Consider the following 23,718-nt stretch of genomic DNA (forward strand, 5'->3'; position numbering starts at 1 on the left):
AGCAAAAAGAGACAAAACAGCAGACAGAGCCCATACAAGTGGAAGACAGAAGAAAGGCAAGTCTTGTGCTCGCCAAGTTGGCACAAAAGCATGCCTTCAAAGAAGAAATGAAAGCTCTGAGTCATGGCGAACTATCACAAAACCACCAGTTATACCAGCTCAATCCAATCCTGCAAGTTGGTGTTCTCAGGGTGGGGGGGGCATCTAAAAAAGGCTTCCTTACCTCTCGACTTGAAGCACCCAGTAATCCTGCCGAGGGATGGTGTGATTACACGTCTGATTCTGGACTACTGCCATACAAAAACTCAACACCAAGGCAGAGGAATGACCCTCAATGAACTGAGAGCAAATGGATATTGGATTGTCGGTTGGAGCGGCAGATTAGGACAGTAAGGAGTGTGCTAAACTCGGTCCTCTCACAGAGTGCAGGTAGATTAGATGATGCTTCGTTGAGAACCTTTTTCTATGAAGCCATGTCAATCGTGAATAGCCGCCTACTCACAGTCAACAGTATCAATGACCCCAAAAGCATAGAGCCATTTAAACCAAACCATTTGATCACCATGAAGTCCTCTGTTCCATTGCCTCTGCCGGGGAGGGTTGTACTGGAAGATCTGTATGCCAGGAAAAGGTGGCACAGAGTACAGTATCTAACGGAGCAATTCTGGAGCAGATGGAGGAAGGAATATCTTGCAAATATCACTCTCAGACAGCAGTGGCATTCTCCAAGACGGAATGTGAAGATAGGAGATGTTGTCATTGTCAAAGAAAATGAGACCCACCATAATGAATGGAAACTCGGAAGAGTGCTTAATGTTCACAGAGATGGTGATGGACTCGTACGGAAAGCCACAATCCAAATAGGAGATAGAAATCGAGGGAAAGAAGGTCAAAGGCTCATAAGTCCTTCCACTCTTGAGCATCCCATACACAAGTTAGTGGTACTTGTAGAAACCAACTAAATACTGCCTGTGAATAGAGCTTACCTGTAAAAGAGTAAAGTACAGTTAATATCTTGAGAAGAGTTGTTTAAAACATCAAGTTGGTTCTTGAAATTACCAGATTTGCTCAATACTTACATCCCAAATCGCAGGAATTTGGTGGGATTGTAGCTGTCTCAAAAGTACAGACTTGGTTTGTTATAGTTTCATTATGATTTCATAAATAATTTCATGTGATTAAGAATATAAATACAGGTTAAAAATCTTGGGAGGGTCAGAATTCCAGAAGGAACAGCATCCATGACCGTTGCAAACTCCTTTTGGGTAACAGGAATACCGTAGGCATTAAGGAATTCAGAATACCTTAACAGGAGCCCATTAGCATTAAGTAATTGGTTGACTAACATGAGACCATTGCTAAACCAATTTCGAAAGAATAAAGACCTATTCTTACATTTAATATGTTGATTATTCCAAATGAAACAGTTGTGTGGAGAGAAATTGTGCTTGTAAATTAAAGACCATGACAAAAGCATCTACCTGTGGAATTTAGCTAGCTTTAAGGGAAGTTTCTCTATCTTGTAATCACAAAAAAGTACAAAGTTAAGACCACCAATCTTGGAAGAAATATAATCCGGTATAAAGTTCCAAATAGAAGTGGGGTTGTTCAGAAAATGTATCCAGTTAACCTTAAAGGTATTATTAAGAGTAGTAAAATCAAGAAAAAACCGCCGATTCCCGTTTTGGTAGGCAACGCAATAGACCGCCACGCCAGCCAGACGCCCCTTTCTTTGATTATCTTACCTGGATTATCGAGCATCCATCAAGACATTGTTCAGGATTGGTTTGAGGAACAAAGAGTTAAAGGTTTTACCTTGGCATCCAAATTTCCCAGATCTCAATCCGATTGAACATCTGTGGGATGTGCTGGAAAAACAAATCCGATCCATGAAGATCCCACCTCGTATTTTACAGGATTTAAAGAATCTTCTGCTAACTTCTTGGTGCCAGATACCAGAGGACACCTTCAGAGGTCTTGTGGGGTTCATGCCTCGACGGACCAGAGCTGTTTTGGCAGCCCGAGGGGGACATACACAATATTAGGCAGGTGGTTTTAATGTTTTGGCTGATCAGTGTACATTACTAATACCATGAGGCGCAGTAACAGTTTGTGTTGTTAGTTGTCATTTCACAACCTCACACATGTCGGCACAAAGCTGTTTAGGAGTCTGTTAGTTTTAAGGGAAAGACCTCAGATTTCACCCTGATGAGTCTCAAAATGTGGATTAAGGGGATGTTTTGGAGGATCCATATTGGCTCGGTAGCCCTTGACTAACGCGTCGGACCCTTTAGTCGAGCGGTTAGCAATGTCTCCCGCGGTGCGAGAGATATGGGTTCGCGCTGCGGCAGTTCCTGTGGTTGCCCCCCCCCCCCGAATTCGCTAGATTGGTGTCAGAAGAGGGATGCACGCGGACGCGCTTCCCGAAGGAGGGGGGGTAGTGTAACGTGCATGGATAAATAGACCCTTTAGTCGAGCGGTTAGCGATGTCTCCCGCGGTGCGAGAGGTACGGGCTCGCGTCCCGGTTGCTGCGGTTGCCCCCCGAATTCGCTACATTGGTGTCAGAAGTGGGATGCGCGCGGACGCGCTTCCCGAAGGAAGGGGGTAGTGTAACGTGCATGGGTAAGTAGACACGTTAGCCCTTGGTTAACGGATTGGACCCTTTAGTCGACTGGTTAACGTAGTCGCCCGTGTTGCGGCAGACACGAGTTCGCGCCCCGGCTGTGGCGGTCCGGCCGGGTACGCCCCTCCCGAAGGAAGAGAGCAATGTAACGATCACGGATGAATAGGCTCGGTAGCCGTTGGTTAACGGGTCGGAATCTTTAGTCGAGCGGTTAGCGATGTCTCCCCCGGTGCGGGAGATATGGCTTCGCGTCCCGGCTGTGGCAGTTCCTGTGCTTGCCCCCCGAATTCGCTACAATCTGCTGTATAGCTCCTTAATAGTCGTTTTGCAATATCACCCATCCATCCATTATCCGGACCGTTTATCCTGCTCTCAGGGTCGCGGGGTTGTTGGAGCCTACCCCAGCAGTTATTGGGCGGCAGGCGGGGAGACACCCTGGATAGGCCACCAGGCCATCACACACACACACACACACACACACACACACACACACACACACACACACACACACACTCATTCAAACCTAGGGAAAATTTAGGAATGCTGATTCACCTGACCTTTGGACTGCGGGAGGAAGCTGGAGCACCCGGAGGAAACCCACGCAGACACGGGTAGAACATGCACACAGAGGACGGGGGCCGTCCTCTCATATTAATCCTTATAATTTTTTATTTTTTTACATGATGATGCTGGTCGCGTGGCTTGGTTCTGGACTGTTCCGATGGCGTTTGGACACTGCTTGGCATCCTGCGCATCATATTCTTCATACATTTTATAATTCCATTATAATTGTGTTATCCTTTTTCAGTGTTGTATTGTGTAAATTGCGTAAACACACCCATTGCACGTTGTCCGTCCTGGGAGAGAGATCCGTCCTGTTACTCTCCCTGTTTTTTGGGGTTTTTTTTTAGGGAGTTCTTATCCGATGAGAGGGTCTCAGGACAGGATGTTGTGTTGCTGTTAAACCGCGGCAAATTTGTAATTTGTGATTCTATACAAATAAAATTGATTTGAAAGTCGGACTACCCCGGGGCTCGAACCCAGAACTTTCTTGCTGTGAGGCGACCGCGCCTAACTACTGCGCAATATCACCCTTCTAGTTCAATTTTCCAGATGTTGAAGAAGCCATAACACAGTATTAAACTATAAATTTATTATCGATAAAAAGCTTTATAGTGGATTGAAGTTAAATATGTTTTAACAATTACAATTGGCAGGCGTTGGGTGGAGGTAGGTTACTTATTAAGTTTACTATCTTACTTTGTTGGATTTTGCGGAGTATGTGTGATTCATTTAACTGTTAAAGCTGTCAAGTAAGTGAAAGAAAAAAAGGATTATCATGCACTGACATTACACTGAGAATCCGACGGTAGAGATTTCATATTGTGTCTCCAGATCTTCGGTATGGCGGGATAAAAAGCTTGAGGCGGATGTTGCGTTACGCTTTCCCGCGTTTCCATCTGGTGCATTCGGGTAAGTTCGTTTCATTAACCTGGAGCGTACTCTATCACGTGACTAATTCAAATTACGTGGAACGCAGTTTACGTTCTAGTTTAGCGGTACATGAATGAAAACGGTTGTCTTGCGTTGCTGTTGGATTTGTCAAATTCATATATAGATATCTGAAAACACTTAAGTTAACGACTGGTGTAGTAAAGCCGGGATACGAGAGAAACTTTTATGTTAGCAATGTTGGCGGTACGACCGTCTGACGCGCAGTTCAAGAGAACTAAACGAGCGAGTCTTTACTACGACTTCAGGAAGTCGCGGTCAGTTTTTTGTTGTATTGTTGGACGGGCTCGTTGAGTGGGCTTTAAACTAAATAAACATTGCTTATCAGGTAGGTAGTACCGTATTATAAGCGGTGTAAATTATTTCCGTTTCGATATCGACCTATAACCAGTCGACAAGATGCCACCAAAAAAACGTAACTCCGGGACAACACAGACCAAGGAGCTGAAGCCCAGTGTTAAAAGTGCCTCCCCAGACAAGAAGGAGAGTCCCGAGTTTTCTGTCAGAAAGTAAGATAATCTACCCAGATTGTAGTTATGTCACTAACAAGCAGTACACCAAATGCTTTGTTGAGATTGCAACACACTGAAATGTAGTTCGCCTGCTTGCTATCAAAATAACAAAGGTAGTGGCAATGGCAGATCGCTGTGTATTTGACCAACCGGCAGACGTGACTAGCTAGCAGTTATACATTCGGCCCTTTTATTGAGCATGACCCAAATTGATTTTAAGAGTTTCCTAATGCGGAGTTGGCCACCGACACGTTCATGGATACCCCATAACAAATTTGACATTGAAATGACAACTGGCTAACAGTAAATGGTTTGAATTGAAGGTCATTTGCACAGAATGTTCCGCGGTCTTGTGATGTTTCTTGTGTTGTGGTCTTCTTTTGTGCCCTCAATCCACTAGACACAGAGAAAAGGACGCTGAATTTGTGACCCTGTGCAAAAGCCTCCAGGTGACAGATGCAGTGTGTGATCGTGCCTGGATGTTATGGAAGACTGTCCAAGAAACCATGGAAGATTCTCCTGTATGTGTCCCATCCCATTGCACTTACCCAATATCCAATAGCACACATATAAATGTTGCATACTACAGTCTGCTTTGGGATTGCAGCAAAGTTGTAGCTCAGGTGGTGTGGCCCTCTGCAAAGAGAAGTGGACCTCTGTCCACAAGTACACTGTTAGGGATCCAGATAGTATATGTGAGGTAAAACCTGTATAACTGTACTTAGCCAGGGCGGCACGATGACTTAGTTACTAGCACCACTGCCCCACAGAAAGAGGGTTCAGGGTTTGATTCCAGGTCACATGTGTGACGTTTGCGTGTTCTCCTCGTGTTTGTGTGGGTTCCCTGTGGGTACTGCAGTTTCCTTGCACAGACCAACACATAACATGTTAGGTGAATCGGTGAGAGTGGTGTGTGTGTGTGTGTGTGTGTGTGGGTGCTGAGTTCCCCAGTTTCACCTATAGTGGTTAACTTATATATGAAGGAAGTGGAAAAGAGGGCTCTGATGTCCTAGCCAGGGGCACAGCCAAGCCATTAGTTCAGATTTGTGGACGACACCTGAGTTAAAATTAAATAAGATGTACCACATTTCACCATCCATATTAACCCGACAGACAACCACATCAAGTTCATCAGGGAGGGTGTGAAAAATAACAGGTTAGCCTTCTTAGACTGTGACATTATAATTGCTGATTGGGGACATTTGATTGTTGACGTGTACTGTAAATCAACACATTCTGACTTGCATCATCCACTGGAGCACAAACTACGAGTCATCTGGATGCTGTACCACCGAGCTGACAACGTCCCCACCAACACAGCGACTGGGGAAGGGGAGAAATTCTATATTATACAGGCTCTGGTTAAGTGTGGTTATCCTAACTGGGTGTTTGTCAAAGCCAGTAAGACGCCCAAACAGTGCACCAGCCGATCAAAGAGAGGAGAAGGACAACAGCTACCTAAACGTAAACCAGCGGTGAATTCCATATGTGGCGGGAGTGTTGAACAGTTGAGATGCATATCTTCCAAACACCGAGTCTCAGTTGCTTTCAAACCCCAAAACACGCTGCGCCAGAAATTGGTCCACCCCAAGGATTCGGTCCCATTGGCACAAACAGAGCAATATAGTGTATGATGTTAAGTGCCAGGAGGATTGCCATGAATTGTACATCGGACAAACCAAACAGACGCTGGCCAAGAGGATGGCACAAGACAGAAGAGCTAACATGTTAGGCCAGGACTCCACATCCATCTACAGGCCAGTGGCCACTCTTTCAAGGATGATGATGTGCACATCCTTGATAGGGAGGAATGCTGGTTTGAACGGGGAGTCAAAGAGGCCATCTATCTGAAGAGGGAATGACCAGACCTGAACCGAGGGGGGGCGTAAGGGTACATCTGTCGCCATCTTACAATGTTGTGATTGCAATCATTCCCAAATTCTCTGTAAATAGTACACATAGCCATTGTAGCTCTAGTTTATGGTCGTGGCAATTTGCATATGAAACCGATCCTTGGTTTGGTCATTATGCAACTGTGCTGTTTATAAGGGTGGGAATACCTACAATCAGTTGAGACTGAAGAGGTCACGTAGATGAGTGATGAAACGTTTCCCCCAATAAATGTGACCAAATGAACTGATTCAACTTCCTGGGATTTCCTTACCTGGATTATTGAGCATGAATTAAGACATAACTTGTATTATTTTTTCCCAATAGTAATGTGAAACCTTTGAGAAAGTTGGATGAAGATAATTATAAGATTAAAATCATAAAATCATAACCTCTCATCTACGTTAGTTGAGGTTGTATGATAACACACCACTGTGATAAAGTGGAGTCCAATGTGATTCATTTGTCTCCATTATATATTACTTAAGAGGTGCAAGAATGTAAATGCCCATGTCTGTCTATCTGTAGGCCACATATTGTGATATGGTAACATTGTTCCCACACATTAATGCACACTGTAACAAGATTATGTTTAATTTTTTTTTACTCTCCTCAATTCAGGGCACTAAAAAAAACATCTGGGGTGCTTGTCTGTATGTGACCGTGACGGACCTGGATGATGCCAGTTTTACATTAACTCAGGTTCAGAAAGAAGTGGATATGAAGTAAGTGTACTTTGAGAATGATTCATGTGGAGGAGTGTCGAACATTATTGACTGATTTTCACACTATACTAAAAAATGCGTCTCGTATGTTAATCGATGAAAGCAAACACTGTTGTTTTTTTACATGCTGGGTAATTCAGTGATTACTAAACGTGTAAATACCGAAATGAGAGGCTAATGCTTATGATTTGCTCAAGTTGACTACATCAAGCCACGTTTTTTTCTGATGTCCAACTTGACTTGAATACCTTAATCAGGAGGCTGTTTGAAATATCTTTTCTGCTGAGAAATAATTTTAGCCAACTGAAAAAGTCAATATAGCAAATGTTATTATCATGATATTTTTGTTAATTGTCAATGTTATTTTTATATTTTCTAAACTTTTTCCTATGTTCCTTGTGTGGCCCAACATAAGAGGCCATTCTAGTTCCCTTGTGTATCAAACATTTCATTTGTAGTGTAAAGCAGTTCCTGGCTCTGGTGAGGAGGATGGATGTAAACTTGGACATAATAAGCACTCGCGTTAATTCAGTAATGACACGACTGGAGAAGAAGTATGATGTGTCTTTGGCTCTATACCAGAGATTTGAGAAGTAAGTGAGAGTGAAATGACAACTCAGTGTAATAGCTTTTATGGGCGGCACGGTGGCAGAGTGGTTAGCGCGGTTGCCTCACAGCAAGAAGGTCCTGGGTTTGAGCCCTGGGGTAGTCTGACCTGGGTGGGTTGTCCCAGGTCATCCTCTGTGTGGAGTTTGCATGTTCTCCCCATGTCTGTGTGGGTTTCCTCCAGGGGCTCCGGTTTCCTCCCACAGTCCAAAGACATGTAGGTCAGGTGAATTGGCCGTACTAAATTGTGTGTGTGGGTGTGGGTGTGTGTGTGGGTGTGGGGGTGTGTGGGCCCTGTCCAGGGTGTCTCCCTGCCTGCCGCCCAATGACTGCTGGAATAGGCTCCAGCATCCCTGCAAACCTGAGAGCAGGATATGCGGTTCAGATAATGGATGGATGTAATAGCTTTTATTGTTTTGTTATATGAATACTTGTTCATAATTTTTCTGCTATGCCAGAGCAAGGCACTGGCCCCCAAATTAAACTGGTAACTCTACTGCCAAGTCCCCAGTGGCGTAATACTAATTTCATACAAAGTACTCCCCCGTTTTTTTTAATTGGCCCTTCCTCCAAAATCCTGTTCCAGCTTTTTGCTGCAAAAAAGTCTACATCAGCATAGTTTTTGTTATATAAAGGCTAGCTATAATTTCTTAGAATAGTATGTGCTTTTGAAAAGCCTAAAATATTCTTATTTATTTATAAAATTGTTGAGGAAATATTTGATTTTAGTCACATTTTATTCATAATGCATCTGTTATCTGTTTTCGTTTCAGAATATGCAAGAAAATCTTTTTGGATTCTGGTGCCAAGTAAGTTAAAGGACATCCTACCACATAATGGAATGCATTGTGACTGCTGTTTGGCCATATCTCTGCAGTCTCACTCAGGATTAAATGTTTGTTTGGAGTCAAAGAGGTTGTCTTGGTTTCTGATTGATGGTTCTATGTCTCATGTTCAAGGGAGAAAGAGACCCTGCAGAGCTGTTGGACAATGTTTCTCTTAGCAAAAGGTGAGTCAACATCTATTATAGATGAAAAAAATATATCAACTTACATGAAAAAAAAACCCCATCTGAACAAGGAAGTGGATGAAGTTGTATGTGGAGGAACACACTTCATGGAATCGTTTACATTGGCCTTTATCTTTTCCTTCTTTGCACAATTGCGCATGGTGGCCCAGTGAAATCAAGTACAGTTTTTTTTTACATGGTAGAACCTCCAGTGTAACTGGTAGACAACAATAATATTCTTATGCGCTCCTGTCTCTGCCTGCAGGAAGGGCTTTGCAGATGGAGGATGACCTGGTCATATCGTTCCAGCTGCTGCTGTGTACACTGGAGTTCTTCATCAAGCGCTGTCCTCCCGACCTCCTGCAGCCTCTCTACCGTAATCCTCAGTTCCATCTCTCACTTTTCCTGTTTGCTCTCACTGACCTCATTTAAGTTATCATAAAGAATTTCTAAAATACTCCAGAACATATCAGTGTTTTTGCATAATCTTCAGAAAGAATTCAGTTTCCTCTCGACATTTTTCACATTTTGTTCCTGTTCTCCAAATTTTAATGCATTGAAATAGGGGTTTTCTCCCTTCACTGACACTATAGATTCAACACATTTATGAAGCAAAACATTTTTAAGAACATTTGTTTAAAAAGAAAAAAAAGACCAACTTATCTTTCTCATGTCCAGAAGTATTCACCTCACCAGAGTTGATCCCTAGTTGATTGGCCTTTGGCAGAAGGTATAGCTCTGAAGTTTCATGGGCATGTCCGTTTGAGCTTTGCATTCTAACGTTTTAGAATTTTTGCCTACTCTGTGAAATTTGATCCAACAAAGTTTGTCAATGGGAAGCAATTTCCACATCATACAACATATTTTTAATTGGATTTAAGTCTGGGCTTTGGCTTAGCCATTCCAGAACATTGACCCTCCTTTTTTAAGCAATTCCTATGCAGTTTTTTTTTTTTGCTGTGTGCTTTGAGTTGTTGTCCTGGTATAACATGAATGTAGCCCTAAATGCAGATTGCTTGCCGACTGAAACGGATTTTTCTCAAGGATTTGCCTGTAGTTGGCACCATCCAAATACAGGCAAATAGAGTTTTCCAGTACCTCATGTTGAAAAGGAACCCAATATCATGATGCTGCCACCACCATGTTTAACTGACATTTACTATTTACCAAACTGTTTAACATTAAAGGCATCCTAGGATGTTTTTTTTTTTGTTTTTTTTTTTAACTCTCTCATACAAACTATATCTCACAGAATCGGCTGTCAGCAAAGCTCACAGCCCCCCAACACGAACATCTCGTCGCAACCAGAGCAAAGCTAAACCCAGGCTTCCAGAGTCAGAGGTGGATGTGTTGCTTCTTGAAGCCTTGTGCAAGGAGAATGAATGCAGTATAGAGGAGGTCCATGCTCTCATTTTTCTTACTATAGATGTACTTAAAAAAAAAATCCTACAATACTCCATTTAAGGGAGATGACAGTTTCACATTCCCCCAGTTTTTGAACTCACTGGTCCTCTGGTTAATGGCTTTGCAGGTGAAGAATGTGTACCAGACCACTTTTTCTGCTTTCCTGGAATCTGTGGATGTCTCAAAATCCCCTGATCTTCCCCAGGTAGGGAGGCATATCACAGTGCCTGCTATGCTGTGTGTTTTTAACCAGTGTCACTGGAGTTGCAGTACGAGTATCCATGTCTGCTATTCCCAACTTTTATGAGCTCTCTCCTGACTGTTGCCAGTAAGCTGTTCCTCACTGCCTTAGCCCGTATTGATTCTTTCAGTGTTTGACATCTGTTGGTTGTCCTTTTAGATGTAACTATATGTTTGTTTGCCATACGTAGTGTCAGGAAAATGTGTTCACAAGCACATGGACCCTAACTCCATTGGAGTATGAAAGGGTAGTAAATTACAGAGGCAGTTATAAAAACAAATGAGACGGGATGCTATTGTTTGCTTTAAAACTGACAGTCACCTGAAGGTTGTTAGTGGACATATTTTACAGTTATTGAATAAATCTAGTTTCCAGGTAGCAGGTAGCAGGCAGTAGGCATGTATATTTTTATTTCTCGTTCTAGCAAACCGTGTTGGTGTCTAGAAAGTTTCTATCCATTTCATCGGCCCAATTTAGGCATCCTAACTAGCCTTCACAGTTGTGGTGACTTCAGCTCAGTTGTTACAGATTTTAGTATGACTGGGACTGATAGTTGGCTTAGATGATATTGTTGTGAGGAATTTTTTGAGACCCAGTCCAGTCTTTAGTTTAGGAAGTACTTGCAGGCCAGCGGCAGCCAGAACAATTATCACTGACATGTTTATTTTAAAGGTTTCAGCTTTGGTCAGACAAGTTCTTGTGTGGTGGCAGTGAGCAACTGCATAAGCTTAAAGCGTGGAAATGGCTTTGATCAGTGAGAGGTTATCTCACTTGACAATAACAAATGAGAGCCATGCAACATAGTGCAAGATAAATTTACAAGTGGAGTAACAGCATTGTGGTGGTTACTGTGACATTCAGGTGTTTTCCTATAGCCTACACAGCTAACCTGCTTTTATAAGTAATGCTTTAAGCTGGAATGTCAGATAATCAGAATTAAATTCTGCGATAACATGGCTGATTACTGGAAGCAGAGGCAAGTAATTGTTGTCTACATAGCTTGACTGTTTTAATTGCATAGTAATTGCAGAACTGTCCATTATGATTGTCATTGCTAGCAGAGAAGGATGATGGCCTCGTCCTCATTTCATCTCCTTATTTGAACCACTAAACTACTAAAAAGTGGTCATCTAGTCGACCTATTTTATTGGAGTTCAGACTGTTAAGTCCTTCATAGTTTACTAAGTCTGATTCATGGTCTGTAAAGATAGCCACAGTCATCCAGTATTCAGTGCAAAGCAGAGGAAAGTGGCATTTTTTAGTTTGAGAAGAGATTATGTATTGCAGGTGATTTTGACCTTTTTTTTACCCACAGGCAAATGACCTCAGCAAGCAGTATGAAGAGCACTACCTCAAGAGTAGAGACTTTGATGGACGGTTGTTTTTGGATGGAGACAAGACTCTTCTTCCTCCAAAATTAGAGATGTAATTTCTTCATTATTATCTCCCGTATCTTGGTGTGGTTCTTCTGGAGTTGTCAGTTTATAAGCATTTTCAAGCTAGTGTTTAAAGAGGTACTGTACACTTAAATGTGTTTTTTGAGCTGTAAACTGAATGATATGACTGTACTGTGATGAAATACATCAATGCTGGTGTTAATATTGAAATTTCTTACCAAATGTATAAAAAAAATGGCATTTCATGGGTTGAAAATGCCATCTACTGTTTTAAATCAACCCTGAACCTTGCAAGGCCAATGCTGACATAGAGTCAACCAGTTGGGACTTATCTACGTCATGAACTGTATTTGAAAAAAGAATGTTAAAGCCCTCAAATCAGAGGTGGGCGACCCACTTCCCCCAGCCCCGCCCTTGTGTGTGAGTCTGTGAAACCGCGCTCATTTTCAGATATATGCTGATCGAGACTCATTTTATGCTATTTTTTTTTGCTAGTCCCACAAACCTTGTGCCTTTACTACATTTTCTACCAACCTTTTGAATTCCTGTCAATTTACAGTTAGTACATTTAGTTGTAGTTATATCATCATTTTCAATTTTGGCGTAATGGTTCGGACTTGTTTTTTTGATGGCTGTAGAAGCACCACCGGACTGCTCATACTGATTATTTACAGCGGTCCCTGCCGACAACAGAATTTTTTCATATCTGTTCATCTTGTAATGTTAACGTTGTCATAATTTTACCTGCCAACATTATGCAAGTGAACACTGATTGGAAGTTAGCTGTTATATTGTCCTTATAACATTACCACATGCAAAATGCCGTTACTGTTCCCATTTCCTAAACAGTCTAATAACAACATAAGCTTGTTTCCAGACCCATGTTTTTAGAGAGGTTGCATGTCAGATTGCATGTGAGAGCAACCCTGGAGTAGAAGAAACTGTCAAACCCACTTTGGTATAGGAGCCTTGCGATTCAATGTCGTTCTCCATTTTTCTCTGGCCAGGTCATGTCACTGAGCAACTCCTGCCTCACACATCCACCCCCGACCCCCTCAGCCACTTGCCCATTTTGAGCATTTTGCAAATTTATGCAAATGTGGTTATGTGGTTGGGGTTAGGCTCAGACCTGGGGGAGAAGTTACACTTTAATTAAAGCTCTCTCCACATTCAGAATGCAGGTGGAGAGAACGCCAAAGAAGAACCTACAGGAGGAAGACCCTGTAATGATCCCGCCCCAGACTCCAGTCAGGTTGGCAAGCCTTGTATTCAGTCACTCATCTGACCAGCCATTATTTCATACTAATACATACATTCTTACTTTATTGATAGAGACATGATGCTTTTAAAGCTTTATTTGGTCAAGTGAGAGCGACTGAACATTTTTGTCCTTTTTTTTTAATTTGAACCGGTTTCACTCTGATGTTGCTGCACACATTTTCACCAGCAGACTGCCCAGTATAGCCAGTCTTCTACCTTTGGCCATTTGGGATCTTGACTGGAGTTGTTGGAAATTATAGCACTTCACTAAAACAAGATTTTAGAAATTTCCTCACAATAAAGACAAAAAAAAAAAACACCAATAAGGTTATACAGAGAAGGGCAGAAGTAAAACCTGAGGCATAAATAGCCATAACTGTTTGGGTAGGAATTCCAACACAGGTTAGTATAAGGGTCAAATGCGTGGGCACCAGTGGAGCAGCATATGGTGCCTTTATTTTTCCAAATATTTTAGGGGCATTTTAACTTTTATTACACAAGACAATAATGGAATACAGGAAATACAGGGAGAAGGGAGAGGGAGAAGACACACACCAAAGCTCTTTGGCCATATTTGAACTCAAGATGCTGTGTTCAGGCCTGAGTCTGTATGGTACCCGCTCATCTGTCTGCGCCACGAGGAAATCTGATATAGGTCCTTTAGTGACGAGCTCAAGGGCGTCTTGACAGAAGCTGAATAGAAAAAGAAAAACCCCGCTGGTCTGTGAATTTGATTCTTGGCAAGCCAGCTCCACCCAATTAGTGAAACGCCCAGGTTCTGAACTTGTGTTGCCTTTCTTCTTTTATCTCTGATTCTCTGAATGCAGCCATTTATGTGTATCGACTTTGATCTATATGTATTCACTCACATGACTCAAAAATGTGCCATGTTTTCACATGGCTCTATCATGAGGCATTCATCCTAAATCTAATGGGATTGTAACTCAGAGGAGAAGGAAAGTTGGGCAGTCATGTTGGAGCCAAACATATCTGTCTTTGATTCTGTTAATTTTGTTATTGTACATCAGTGGCTAGAACACAGACAAAACTCCAGTAAGTTACAGTAAAAGCCAAGCACTTTATATTGCTCTTGACTTTTCCAGACTGTATGTTGTGTGTTTGTCTTTCTTAAATGGTAGAGAATTGCTTTTATCACTTCCAAATGTGAACATTACTTAAAAGGTTATACCTGTTCCTTAAGTGAATAGTTTAACATCTGAGTTTGTCTTAATCAGAGCTGCACTGAACTCTATTAAGCAGCTGAGGATTGACTTGACCTCCTGTGGGGACCAGCCATCATCCAACCTGGCCATGTATTTCAAAGTGAGTCTCAACAAGCATTGATCTTTTGCGTAAAGCCCAACACTAATTTGTGTGTCAATTAGTTAGCTGTAGTAATTACTCCATTTGTTGTAGTAACTCTTAATTTCATCCGCTATTTTATTATTTTTCCATGGTCAGAACTGTACTGTGGATCCAACAAACGAGATCATCAAGCGTGTGGAGACATTGGGACAGGTTTTTGGTCAGAGGTTTGCTCAGGCAGTCGGCCCGCGCTCTCTGGTTCTTGGCAAACAGGTACCAACTTATACTCAAAAAGATGGTGTCAATGTTCCAAATGTAATGTTAGCATATACTCTTGCCTCAAGCTTTTTTTTCTTTTCTTTTTTTTTACTTCTTTCACAGAGATATACCCTTGGTGTTCGACTGTACTACAGAGTCATGGAGTCGATCCTCAAATCGGCAAGTTGTCTTTTGATTCCTTCAAAAGAAACATGTATAGCATTTTCTAAATAAAATTTAAAAAATCACTATGATACACTTAGTGGAAGTAGTACTCAAAGTTTCTTAAATATTTAAGGTTTCCTTACATGGATTTCACCTCAGTAGATACATTGTGTTTTTGTAGGAGGAGAAGAGATTGTCAGTTCAAAATTTCAGGTGTGTGTTTTCAAATTTTGTTTTCATTTTTGCTGAACATTACCAGAGTGCTTTTGTTCTTCTGATATTTAGTGAAGCGTTGATTGCCTTGAGGTGAGACATGTGATTTTCTTTCCAGCAAACTTCTCAACGAATCCACATTCCAGACCTCACTTTTGGCCTGCGCATTAGAAGTGGTCATGGCAACCTATGGAGGTTGGTTCCCTAATTGGCTGCTTGCACATATAAAAAGCAGATGCTATTACAAATATTGCTTCTTAAATAGCCAAATTATAAATTAGTCGATGGTTTTGATAATCATGCACATTTCTAGCAGTTGTGTGAAAGGCTATCATTTCTGTCAATTGCTCCACATGAATAGGGAACTCCTTCAAGACTGGAGGATACAACCACGGAAATGGTGGTGACCCAATTGAAACAGACTTTTCCTTCCCCTGGATCCTTGATGTGTTTAACCTAACCGCCTTTGACTTCTACAAAGTCATCGAGAGCTTCATAAAGGCTGAACCTAGCCTTAGCAAAGATATTGTCAAACATTTGGAGAGTTGCGAACACCTCATCATGGAGACCTTTGCATGGAGGACGGTGAGTCTTGTCTCTCAGCACCACCACAACACATTAGTTATGTTACAGCACTTGCAGAAAACATACACATTTACTCACAACTATCAGGGGGACCACCATTTATCCCATTTATTAACCAGTGAATGGAAATTAAGGTACTGAGTGGACATTGGGGCTGGCACATTACTACAATTTGCATCACTACCAGAAAATAAAACAATAGTAGTAATTTCTTCAAATGTAATGAAAACTACTATAGTTAAAGGAAAAATGGGGAAAATGTGGTCTTTGGTTTGACAACATTGGCTTCACAATAGTTGAGTAGCTAGTGTTCTGAGATGGGATCCACACAAATTGTGTCACAGCCTGCAAAGGAAAAGTCTCTGGCAAATTTGTTACCATTTTACAAACTCCTGCACATCCCTTTGATAAAAACTGCAAGGTGCATGCTTCTTTCCTGATGTAGAATTCTTGTCTCAAATCTTTTTCAACCCAGCAAAGTAAGCCTTCAATAAACCAGTGTGCACTAATTCACTACAACAGCAGTAATGATATGACTATGACCATTCACTGTCAAAGACCATCTGTTATATAATATGGAGATAGTCACACTTTAGGCACGCAACTATCAGACTTTGTTAACTGAATAAGCAGGAAGAGGACTACAATGTAAGGCACAAAAACCTTCCCGGTAGAAGTGCCACATGACTAAAAAAAAAGTCTGCTATTATTGCCAGTCAATGACACCGGGAAGACGAAACCAAATTTGCATCTAGCCTTTGCCCCTGTACATTTTTTTAGTGGAGCCAAATTGGCTACTATTACTACTATTACTTGAGGGGATCACCTTCTTTTTGTTACTTCTCAGATTTCTTTTTTTTTTTTTTTTTTTTTACCTTAGCAGTTATTACTGAAAGTTCTCAATGCTACTTTAAGATTTCCTGTATCTACTTCAAACAGACGACAGAAATGGTCGTCACAGTTACATTTTGTATGTCATAGCCAACAAGGCCACTAGAATGCTCCAGAAGTGAAATGTATGATTCAGAAATTGGATGCAATGTTTCTTTGAATGAGGGTTGCTTAGAGCCTGTTCAGTTCTTAAATGTGTAACTTTGATAGAGATTATTACAGTATTAATTCAATAAGCAAAATATTAGGCTGCACATTCTATCAAAAGTTTGTTCATCAGAAAGATGATGAAGACCTTCACTACAGAGCCAGAGACCAGTGGGCAGTCTCAGGGTGGTGGGTGAGCAGAGGAGAAGGAACAATTCTGAGCATGGAAAGTAACCATTCCAATAGCATTTCCTGACATGGTTCGGGGCGGGACTGAGGCACGGACACAAATGAGATTGAGATGAATAGTAAACTGAAAAAGCCTTTACTTGGCAATATTGGTGAGTATGCAAAAATAAGGCAACAAGCTGGAAAAACAAAACAAACTCAGGATGTCTGCCAAAATGGTAGAACTCAAAGGCCTTTAATCAGCAAAATCTGAAGAGAACAAAAAAGGCAGAACAGACAAAAGCAGCAAGGCAACTGTTGCATCGATCAAAGCTCAAGGTTAGGCAAGGTAAATAGTTGTGAGCAGTGCTCGATGTCACAAGAGAGACTTGCTGATACCTGACAAGAGTGACTTGACAACCTGGCAAGGAGATAATGAAAGAGCAAGCTTAAATATGGTGCAGTGATTAATGCTGATAGGGAACAGGTGAGTGATAGTGAGAGGCGCAGGATAAGGATTAGCCAGAGGGGGAAGCACAGATGGCATGAATGTGACATTTCCATTAGCGCACAGCTTGGCATGGAGTAGTTCCAAACTGCTAATTTCTGGATTTTCAGCACCGTTGATTACTATGCTGACTGCAGCCAGATCGTGCCAGTGGGAGGACTTAATGATGTTGTTATTTAATGCTTGATTTTCTATTCATGTCGCATCAACTGACATCACATCTAATACAGTGTTGATATCCTACTGCACCATTATTACATCCCATGTTGATCCTATAATGGGTACCGAAATCGCACCACACAGGTATTTGTCTTTTTCGATCTGAAAACAAAATAAGACAAAAATGTCTGAATCCGTGGCTGTGTTTGTGAGTGTTTTTAGCATGTCCAAAACCATAGTATGCATCAAATAATAGGAGAAAAATACCAGGATGTCATACTACATCCAGATAAATTTCAGGGTATGCAAACACTTGACCAGGCTGGCGTGAATATCTCACAGTGCATTGCGATACTTTACAACAGCAACCTACAATGGCAAATGGTAATACAACAACCAACTGCCAGAATGGTGTAACGGTTTAAGTTGAAGTATTACTTTATGTTATGCTATGCAGAAAGAGGTTAAAATCATAGTTTATTTTTATATTTAAAAAAAAGATAGGACGTTTGTGTGCAGCGTGTCATCATTAACCTGAAGAGAGCTGAAAGGAAGTGGTGTGGCTCTATGATGAAATAGAATGTCTGAACAGTCACTGTACTATTTGCTCACATAATGATAGTACACTAGAAGATGGTACACATATGTAGTAAGTAGTGATTTTGGACGCAAGCCGTGTCATGTTCGATGCAAGGAGACGCGTCGCATGTGCATTGCATAGACAAGCTTCGTTGCATGGGGTCATTTATTGCAGTCAGTAGTAGTTTTTCTGTAGTAAGGAAATTAGGATGGGGTTTATTTTGTTTGATTACCTGGTTTTGCTTTTTTGTTGATATGCTAGTGTTGGCCATCATCACCACCAAAGTGTCCTTTATGAAGGCATTGAACTGAATAGATGTTCCACCCAAAGTGATCCTGCACTTGGACCACAGAAGAAATATATATGCGTAAGGAGTTATCTATGAATGTGTATAGGAAGAAAACGTGAAAAAAATCCTTCCAGTTGTCTTGTGTAAACTGGTCATTGAAGCCAAAATATAAGAAGTCTTTTTTTACTGCTAAAACGTGCACTGTGTTGTGACCTGAAAGTGAGGTTGAATGTCTTACTGGGTCACTGGCTGACTGACTAACACATCCGGTTGTTGAAACCTGCATGCACAACAGGCCAGAATTACACTAGTTGTGGGAACGGTATACACACACATACACGCTTATGGCAAGTCTCAAGGGTGCGAGGGGAAAGACAAGTTCGCGCCTGTACTGCAATCTAGAAATCGAGAAAGAATTGATGTTTGTGAATACGTAACACATAAACAACACACTGCTTGATAACACAATCTATTTGTAACTAAGATTATCTGAAAAAAATAATCATTCTGGTGCATAGATTGCTCGATTTAATCACGACAAGTTTAATTTCCTTGTTGTCGAGACTACAGTGGACTAATGGCCAATAGCGAACATTATAAATATATCACCTTCAAGCACAAAAATATTCAGATGGCACAATATTTAAGTGAATAAGAAATTTGCTGCAAAAAACAAGTATTTAATCTGTAGGTTTATCAACTCAGTCATTTTCAAAAGTAAGGTCACCACAGGTGTGTGCAGGGAGCAGAAGGGGGGGGGGCAAGCAAAGTTGAGTCTACACAGTTCCATCACTGTTCTCATTCAAATCTTACTGGGCAGGAGGATCACACAAGTACATGAGGGGTGCACACTCTGGGAGTTCCCAGGTGCAGCATGTGGCCCTTCTTGTTTTTATAAATCAGGGCTTTGTCTTCTTTTTACAAGATAATGGAAGGGTTTACTCGCCACCTGTTGGACTGATATGTATTGGTGGAGGTTGGATGGGAGCTGAAGATGACCAGTTCTCTGTGCATCAGACAGTTGACAGTCTCATCCAATAGTGGTGTGATGTGTCCTGTCCTGGCTACCACTGCCTCCACTGCTGGTTGTCTCCCTGTGTACCAGACTGCTGGAGAAGTAGTAGATCAATGGGTTGAGGCAGCAGTTGGCACTGGCCAAGGACAACACCACAGGGTGCATGGCCTTTGTCACCTTGGCCAGGCCACAGCTGGGCAGCAGCCCCACATGAGTGAGGGTATAGCACAGTAGGTTGAAGTGGTAGGGGGCAAAACAGAGCAGAAAGACAGCCAGCACCCAGTAGATGACAGTGAGTGTGTGACGGCGGCTGCGGCGCTGGTTGCGGGAGCGGTGCCGCTGTTGGCGGAGCACACTCAGCACACTGCAGTAGCTGAAGAGAAGCAGTGCAGTCGACAACAGGAATGCCCCCAGCACCAGGCCCAGGGCTATCAGGATGAAGGGCCGCTGGGGCTTGGAGGTGGGGTCCAGCAGGCAGGGCAGGTCGTGGTGTGCAGCAGCAGAGCGGAGCAGAGGCAGACCCACACTGAGCCCCAGCACCAAGCACCAAATCCCTCCACTTACCAGTTGCGCGACACGCAACCTGCGGGGGGCCAAGGCCACTGGGTGCACGACAGCAAAGTAACGGTCCACTGCGATGCACACCAGGAAGAAGATGCCCCCATACAGGCTGATGTATTTGAGGATGAAAGTAAGCTGGCAGAATATTTCTCCGGGGATCCAAGGTGATATGTCCCTTGATGCAGAGAAAAAGTCACGAGCCTTGTGGTTGTAGTAGTAGATCCTCAGTGGCAAAGATACCACAAAAAACAAATCGGCGGCCGACAGATTTGCCATGTAGATGATGGTGCTGGTGAGGGTGCGGGGTGAGAGCCACAGCCTGCGTAGAGCCAGGCTGTTGGTGACCAGGCCAAACAGAAATATGACACTGTAGGAAACTTGGTAGAAGGTAAAGCGGTAGCTGGTATCCACAGTGCAGTTGGAGAGAGCGGGGATCATTTTTGCTGGCATGTCAGTGTTATTCCAAGGCTCCATCTCTCAGAGCAGTTTGGTCATTCAGCCCTTATTACTGCCTTTCCTTCATATCTAGACAAAATGAAGTAGGCTGGAGTGAGCAAGAGATGAAATTACTGCATATCCAGTACCTGCTGCTCGAGCAGTTAAGCCTATGTCAAGTACAAACTTAATGAACTCCAAATGCCTTCTGTTTTATGGAGTGTAAATTTGCAGAGGTGCCATGAAAACAGGACCACTGCTGGCACAGCTAAATCGTCTTTGATATGGTGGATGAGGGGCAGTCCAAACAGAAATTTAACTGCGACTTCCCACTCGTAAAATGTCGAAACTCACACACACCTGGCCGCATGGAAATTTCCATCCAATATATAATTCTAGTGGGGAGGAGGACTTGCTAGAGACCTGGTGTTATTATCACAATACTGACGTTAGAAGGATAATGAATAGTGTTTGATATTTTGACTGTTTATGCTATTTGTGATTATTTCTTTCTACAGTAAGGAATGGACAACCCAGTAGGGGTAAATAGCATGCCAGTGAAATTACTTTTTAATGAAAGGCCACTAATCAGCCTTTTAAACTCGGTGCTTTTCAGTTTTAAGCAGTATTTTAGTGTTCCATTTTTTTCCATTATCAAGAATGGGGATCTTTCACAAATAAGTTGGCAGTATTCCTTTGAAATATAAACAAGAAAAAACTGTAACTAGTGTGTCGAAAATATTGTGGGGGAAAGGGGAGTTTTTTTCCCTCATTTTATATAATATTGAGATTTTTTTTTTTTACCAGAAATGGCTGCTTTAGCTCTGAAAGCCATACTAAGATCTGTAAAGTTCATCCATGATTCATGTTGAAGGACTATAAAATTTGGAGCTCCATTTACATAAAGGAACATGTTTTGAATTTGATGTGACCAGGAATTACTGAACTTTTGGGGGGGGGGGGATTTCCCTGCAACTCACTCAGCATTTTGTATCATTTCTAACCTAAAGTGCCAGTTTAATATTTGATAGGGAAAAAAAACATTAATAAGAATCTAACTTTGATTCAGAATTTTTTTTTTTGTTTCTTCTTTTTTATACTGTTTCAGAATTGTTTGGCCAAATAATAACATTTCTGCTGTGTGATGCGGTTTCTAAAAAAATTACGACCAGCTTGGATAAAGTTGGCGTAAATACTGTCTATGGCAAACATAGCGGTCAGCATAATTTCATTACCTCATGCTTTTGAGTAAATTGGGTTTTTTTTCCATACAGTTTTTTTTTTTTCAATCAACCTCATTGTTTGTTCAAGGCAAGCAATTTATATTTAATTCTTAGATTTGATTGGTCCTTAACAAGCCTGTTTTCATTAACCCAGAGACTACTGTTGTACTTCAGTTCAGCGGACGATTAACATCAAACTTACATAAATCATTTAATTGTATCCTGTGTCGGAAATAAACATGATAAATTTTTTTGCATAAATATTTCTGCTGCATACACGATAAACTCAGTGTCCTCAGTATAATTAGGAAAATATGAAAATAATCAAGACAGAAATTATATTTTAGTAGAAAAAGTTCACTCACTGATATTAGGATTTCATAGTTGAATTTCCAGGCTGCTGATGTTGAGTGGGAGGTTGAGTTTGTATGATGCTTTATGTATATATTTGTTCACACCCACATAGTATGCTTACAAACTAGTCATACCCCTTTCTTTCTTTTTCCATCTCTCTCTTTCTCTCTCTCTCTCTCTCTCTCTCTCTCTCTCTCTCTCTCTCTCTCTCTCTCTCTCTCTCTCTCTCTGCCTCTCTGTCTCTCTGTCTCTCTCTCAGTCAAACATAAACACAGGTATAATACACCAATCTACATATTGGCATGCTGTGTGCTCACTATTGAAAAAAAAAGTCTGGAAGCCTTATTTTTAGTCAGTTTTGAAGGGATTGATTGGCACTTTTTAGCCTGCATTGGCAAAACCATTTATTGCATCTTAATGCTTTTAACAGTGTAAAAATGTGGCTTGAGGTATGACTTTGTTCAGATTATGACCCGCTAAAACTGCTCATAACTCTCACACGACTGCTGAAGGCTACATTCATTTTCCACTTTTATTTTGTGTTAATTGGCTGATTTTCCCCTTGAACGAAATTGTGAGATGAACCTTGCAAAATGTCACTGATTAATAACCCACCAAGAGGGAGATTTCTATAAAATGTTGCTTTGGCTGTTCATAACCTGCACCTGGCGACAATCGCTGACCACATGTACCTGCATCTTAATGTAGGAATTTGAATAATTTACTATTTAACATTATTTTATCTCATATACACCACATACTATACTCATGATATTTAATTACAGTTGAATTAGTCTGGTTTCCCTGTCAATGTGTTCATTTTTGAAATCTCAGGTTAATTTTCAGATGGAAATAAGCCTCCAGTTATATTTCATTCACAAGTTAAGCATCTCAGGACAGGTTGGGTTTGCTTTTGTCTTGAATTTCATCTAAACACCACAGAATGTAATAAGATGTGCTAGAATCGATTTGATCTAAGTATTTATTTTTTAGCATTATTTACCCGTGAAGTATTTATTTTTTAGCATTATTTACCCGTGAATGCATTGCTGTTGTCACTGAGCTGTAGTCTGCATACCTTTCCCTCTCAAGGTGTGTGCTTACTTGCCTATTGAGGTTTCATCATTCCTCTCCTCTGAACAGTGATCATGAGGATGGTGCGCTCGTCAAAGAGGACCCTCAGGGTAGTGTCTCAACAAGAATGTAGAAGTGCTAGGTCTTGCTTGCAACACAGTGTACTTATGAGATGGAATAAATTGTACTTGTGTTTCCACTATAATTCACATGCATTATCTGTCAAGATGCTGTGTTCAATTTATGCTGGGGATGCACAAGAAACCCCGGATATGTGACTGCCATTATTCACAGTAAATCCCATTAAGTGTTAGTGTTTACATAGTAAAAATAGTTTCTAATAAGAGTGAGCAAAAAAATCTAACTAGTTGCAAAGTGTTTTGATTAATCTGGAATTTGCTTTTCTCAGAGTACTATTTTGTCAAGAACATATGTATGCTAAAGCGTGTATACATAAATATTCCTCACATGGCTAGCCATTGAGGCCCTTGGTTACTGTTAAGCAGTGCTCTTAACAAGCTACACCTGAAATCCGTCAAACAACCATGCATTAAAAATTGATTGACTTTCTGTTGATACATGGTATCAAACATGAATCAACCCCAATC

At 41.4% G+C, this 23,718-nt stretch overlaps 1 protein-coding gene across 1 annotated transcript in view; it reads left to right on the forward strand.

Moving 5' to 3' along the window:
* The first annotated feature begins 4,447 nt into the window (after positions 1–4,447).
* rb1 (retinoblastoma 1) overlaps positions 4,448–23,718 on the forward strand; it is a 57,128-nt gene continuing 37,857 nt past the window's right edge. Inside the window, exons 1-17 of the mRNA XM_056284186.1 lie at positions 4,448–4,645; positions 5,049–5,169; positions 7,160–7,263; positions 7,722–7,856; positions 8,643–8,678; positions 8,829–8,878; positions 9,144–9,254; positions 10,131–10,276; positions 10,410–10,487; positions 11,839–11,948; positions 13,095–13,172; positions 14,416–14,503; positions 14,642–14,758; positions 14,867–14,923; positions 15,090–15,121; positions 15,240–15,316; positions 15,483–15,706. Of these exons, the coding sequence (XP_056140161.1) occupies positions 4,536–4,645; positions 5,049–5,169; positions 7,160–7,263; positions 7,722–7,856; positions 8,643–8,678; positions 8,829–8,878; positions 9,144–9,254; positions 10,131–10,276; positions 10,410–10,487; positions 11,839–11,948; positions 13,095–13,172; positions 14,416–14,503; positions 14,642–14,758; positions 14,867–14,923; positions 15,090–15,121; positions 15,240–15,316; positions 15,483–15,706 (1,674 nt within the window). The 5' untranslated portion in view covers positions 4,448–4,535. The remainder of the gene's footprint in view (positions 4,646–5,048; positions 5,170–7,159; positions 7,264–7,721; positions 7,857–8,642; positions 8,679–8,828; positions 8,879–9,143; positions 9,255–10,130; positions 10,277–10,409; positions 10,488–11,838; positions 11,949–13,094; positions 13,173–14,415; positions 14,504–14,641; positions 14,759–14,866; positions 14,924–15,089; positions 15,122–15,239; positions 15,317–15,482; positions 15,707–23,718) is intronic.

The sequence above is a fragment of the Lampris incognitus genome, chromosome 8, assembly GCF_029633865.1.
Source record: "Lampris incognitus isolate fLamInc1 chromosome 8, fLamInc1.hap2, whole genome shotgun sequence".
Lineage (NCBI taxonomy): Eukaryota > Metazoa > Chordata > Actinopteri > Lampriformes > Lampridae > Lampris > Lampris incognitus.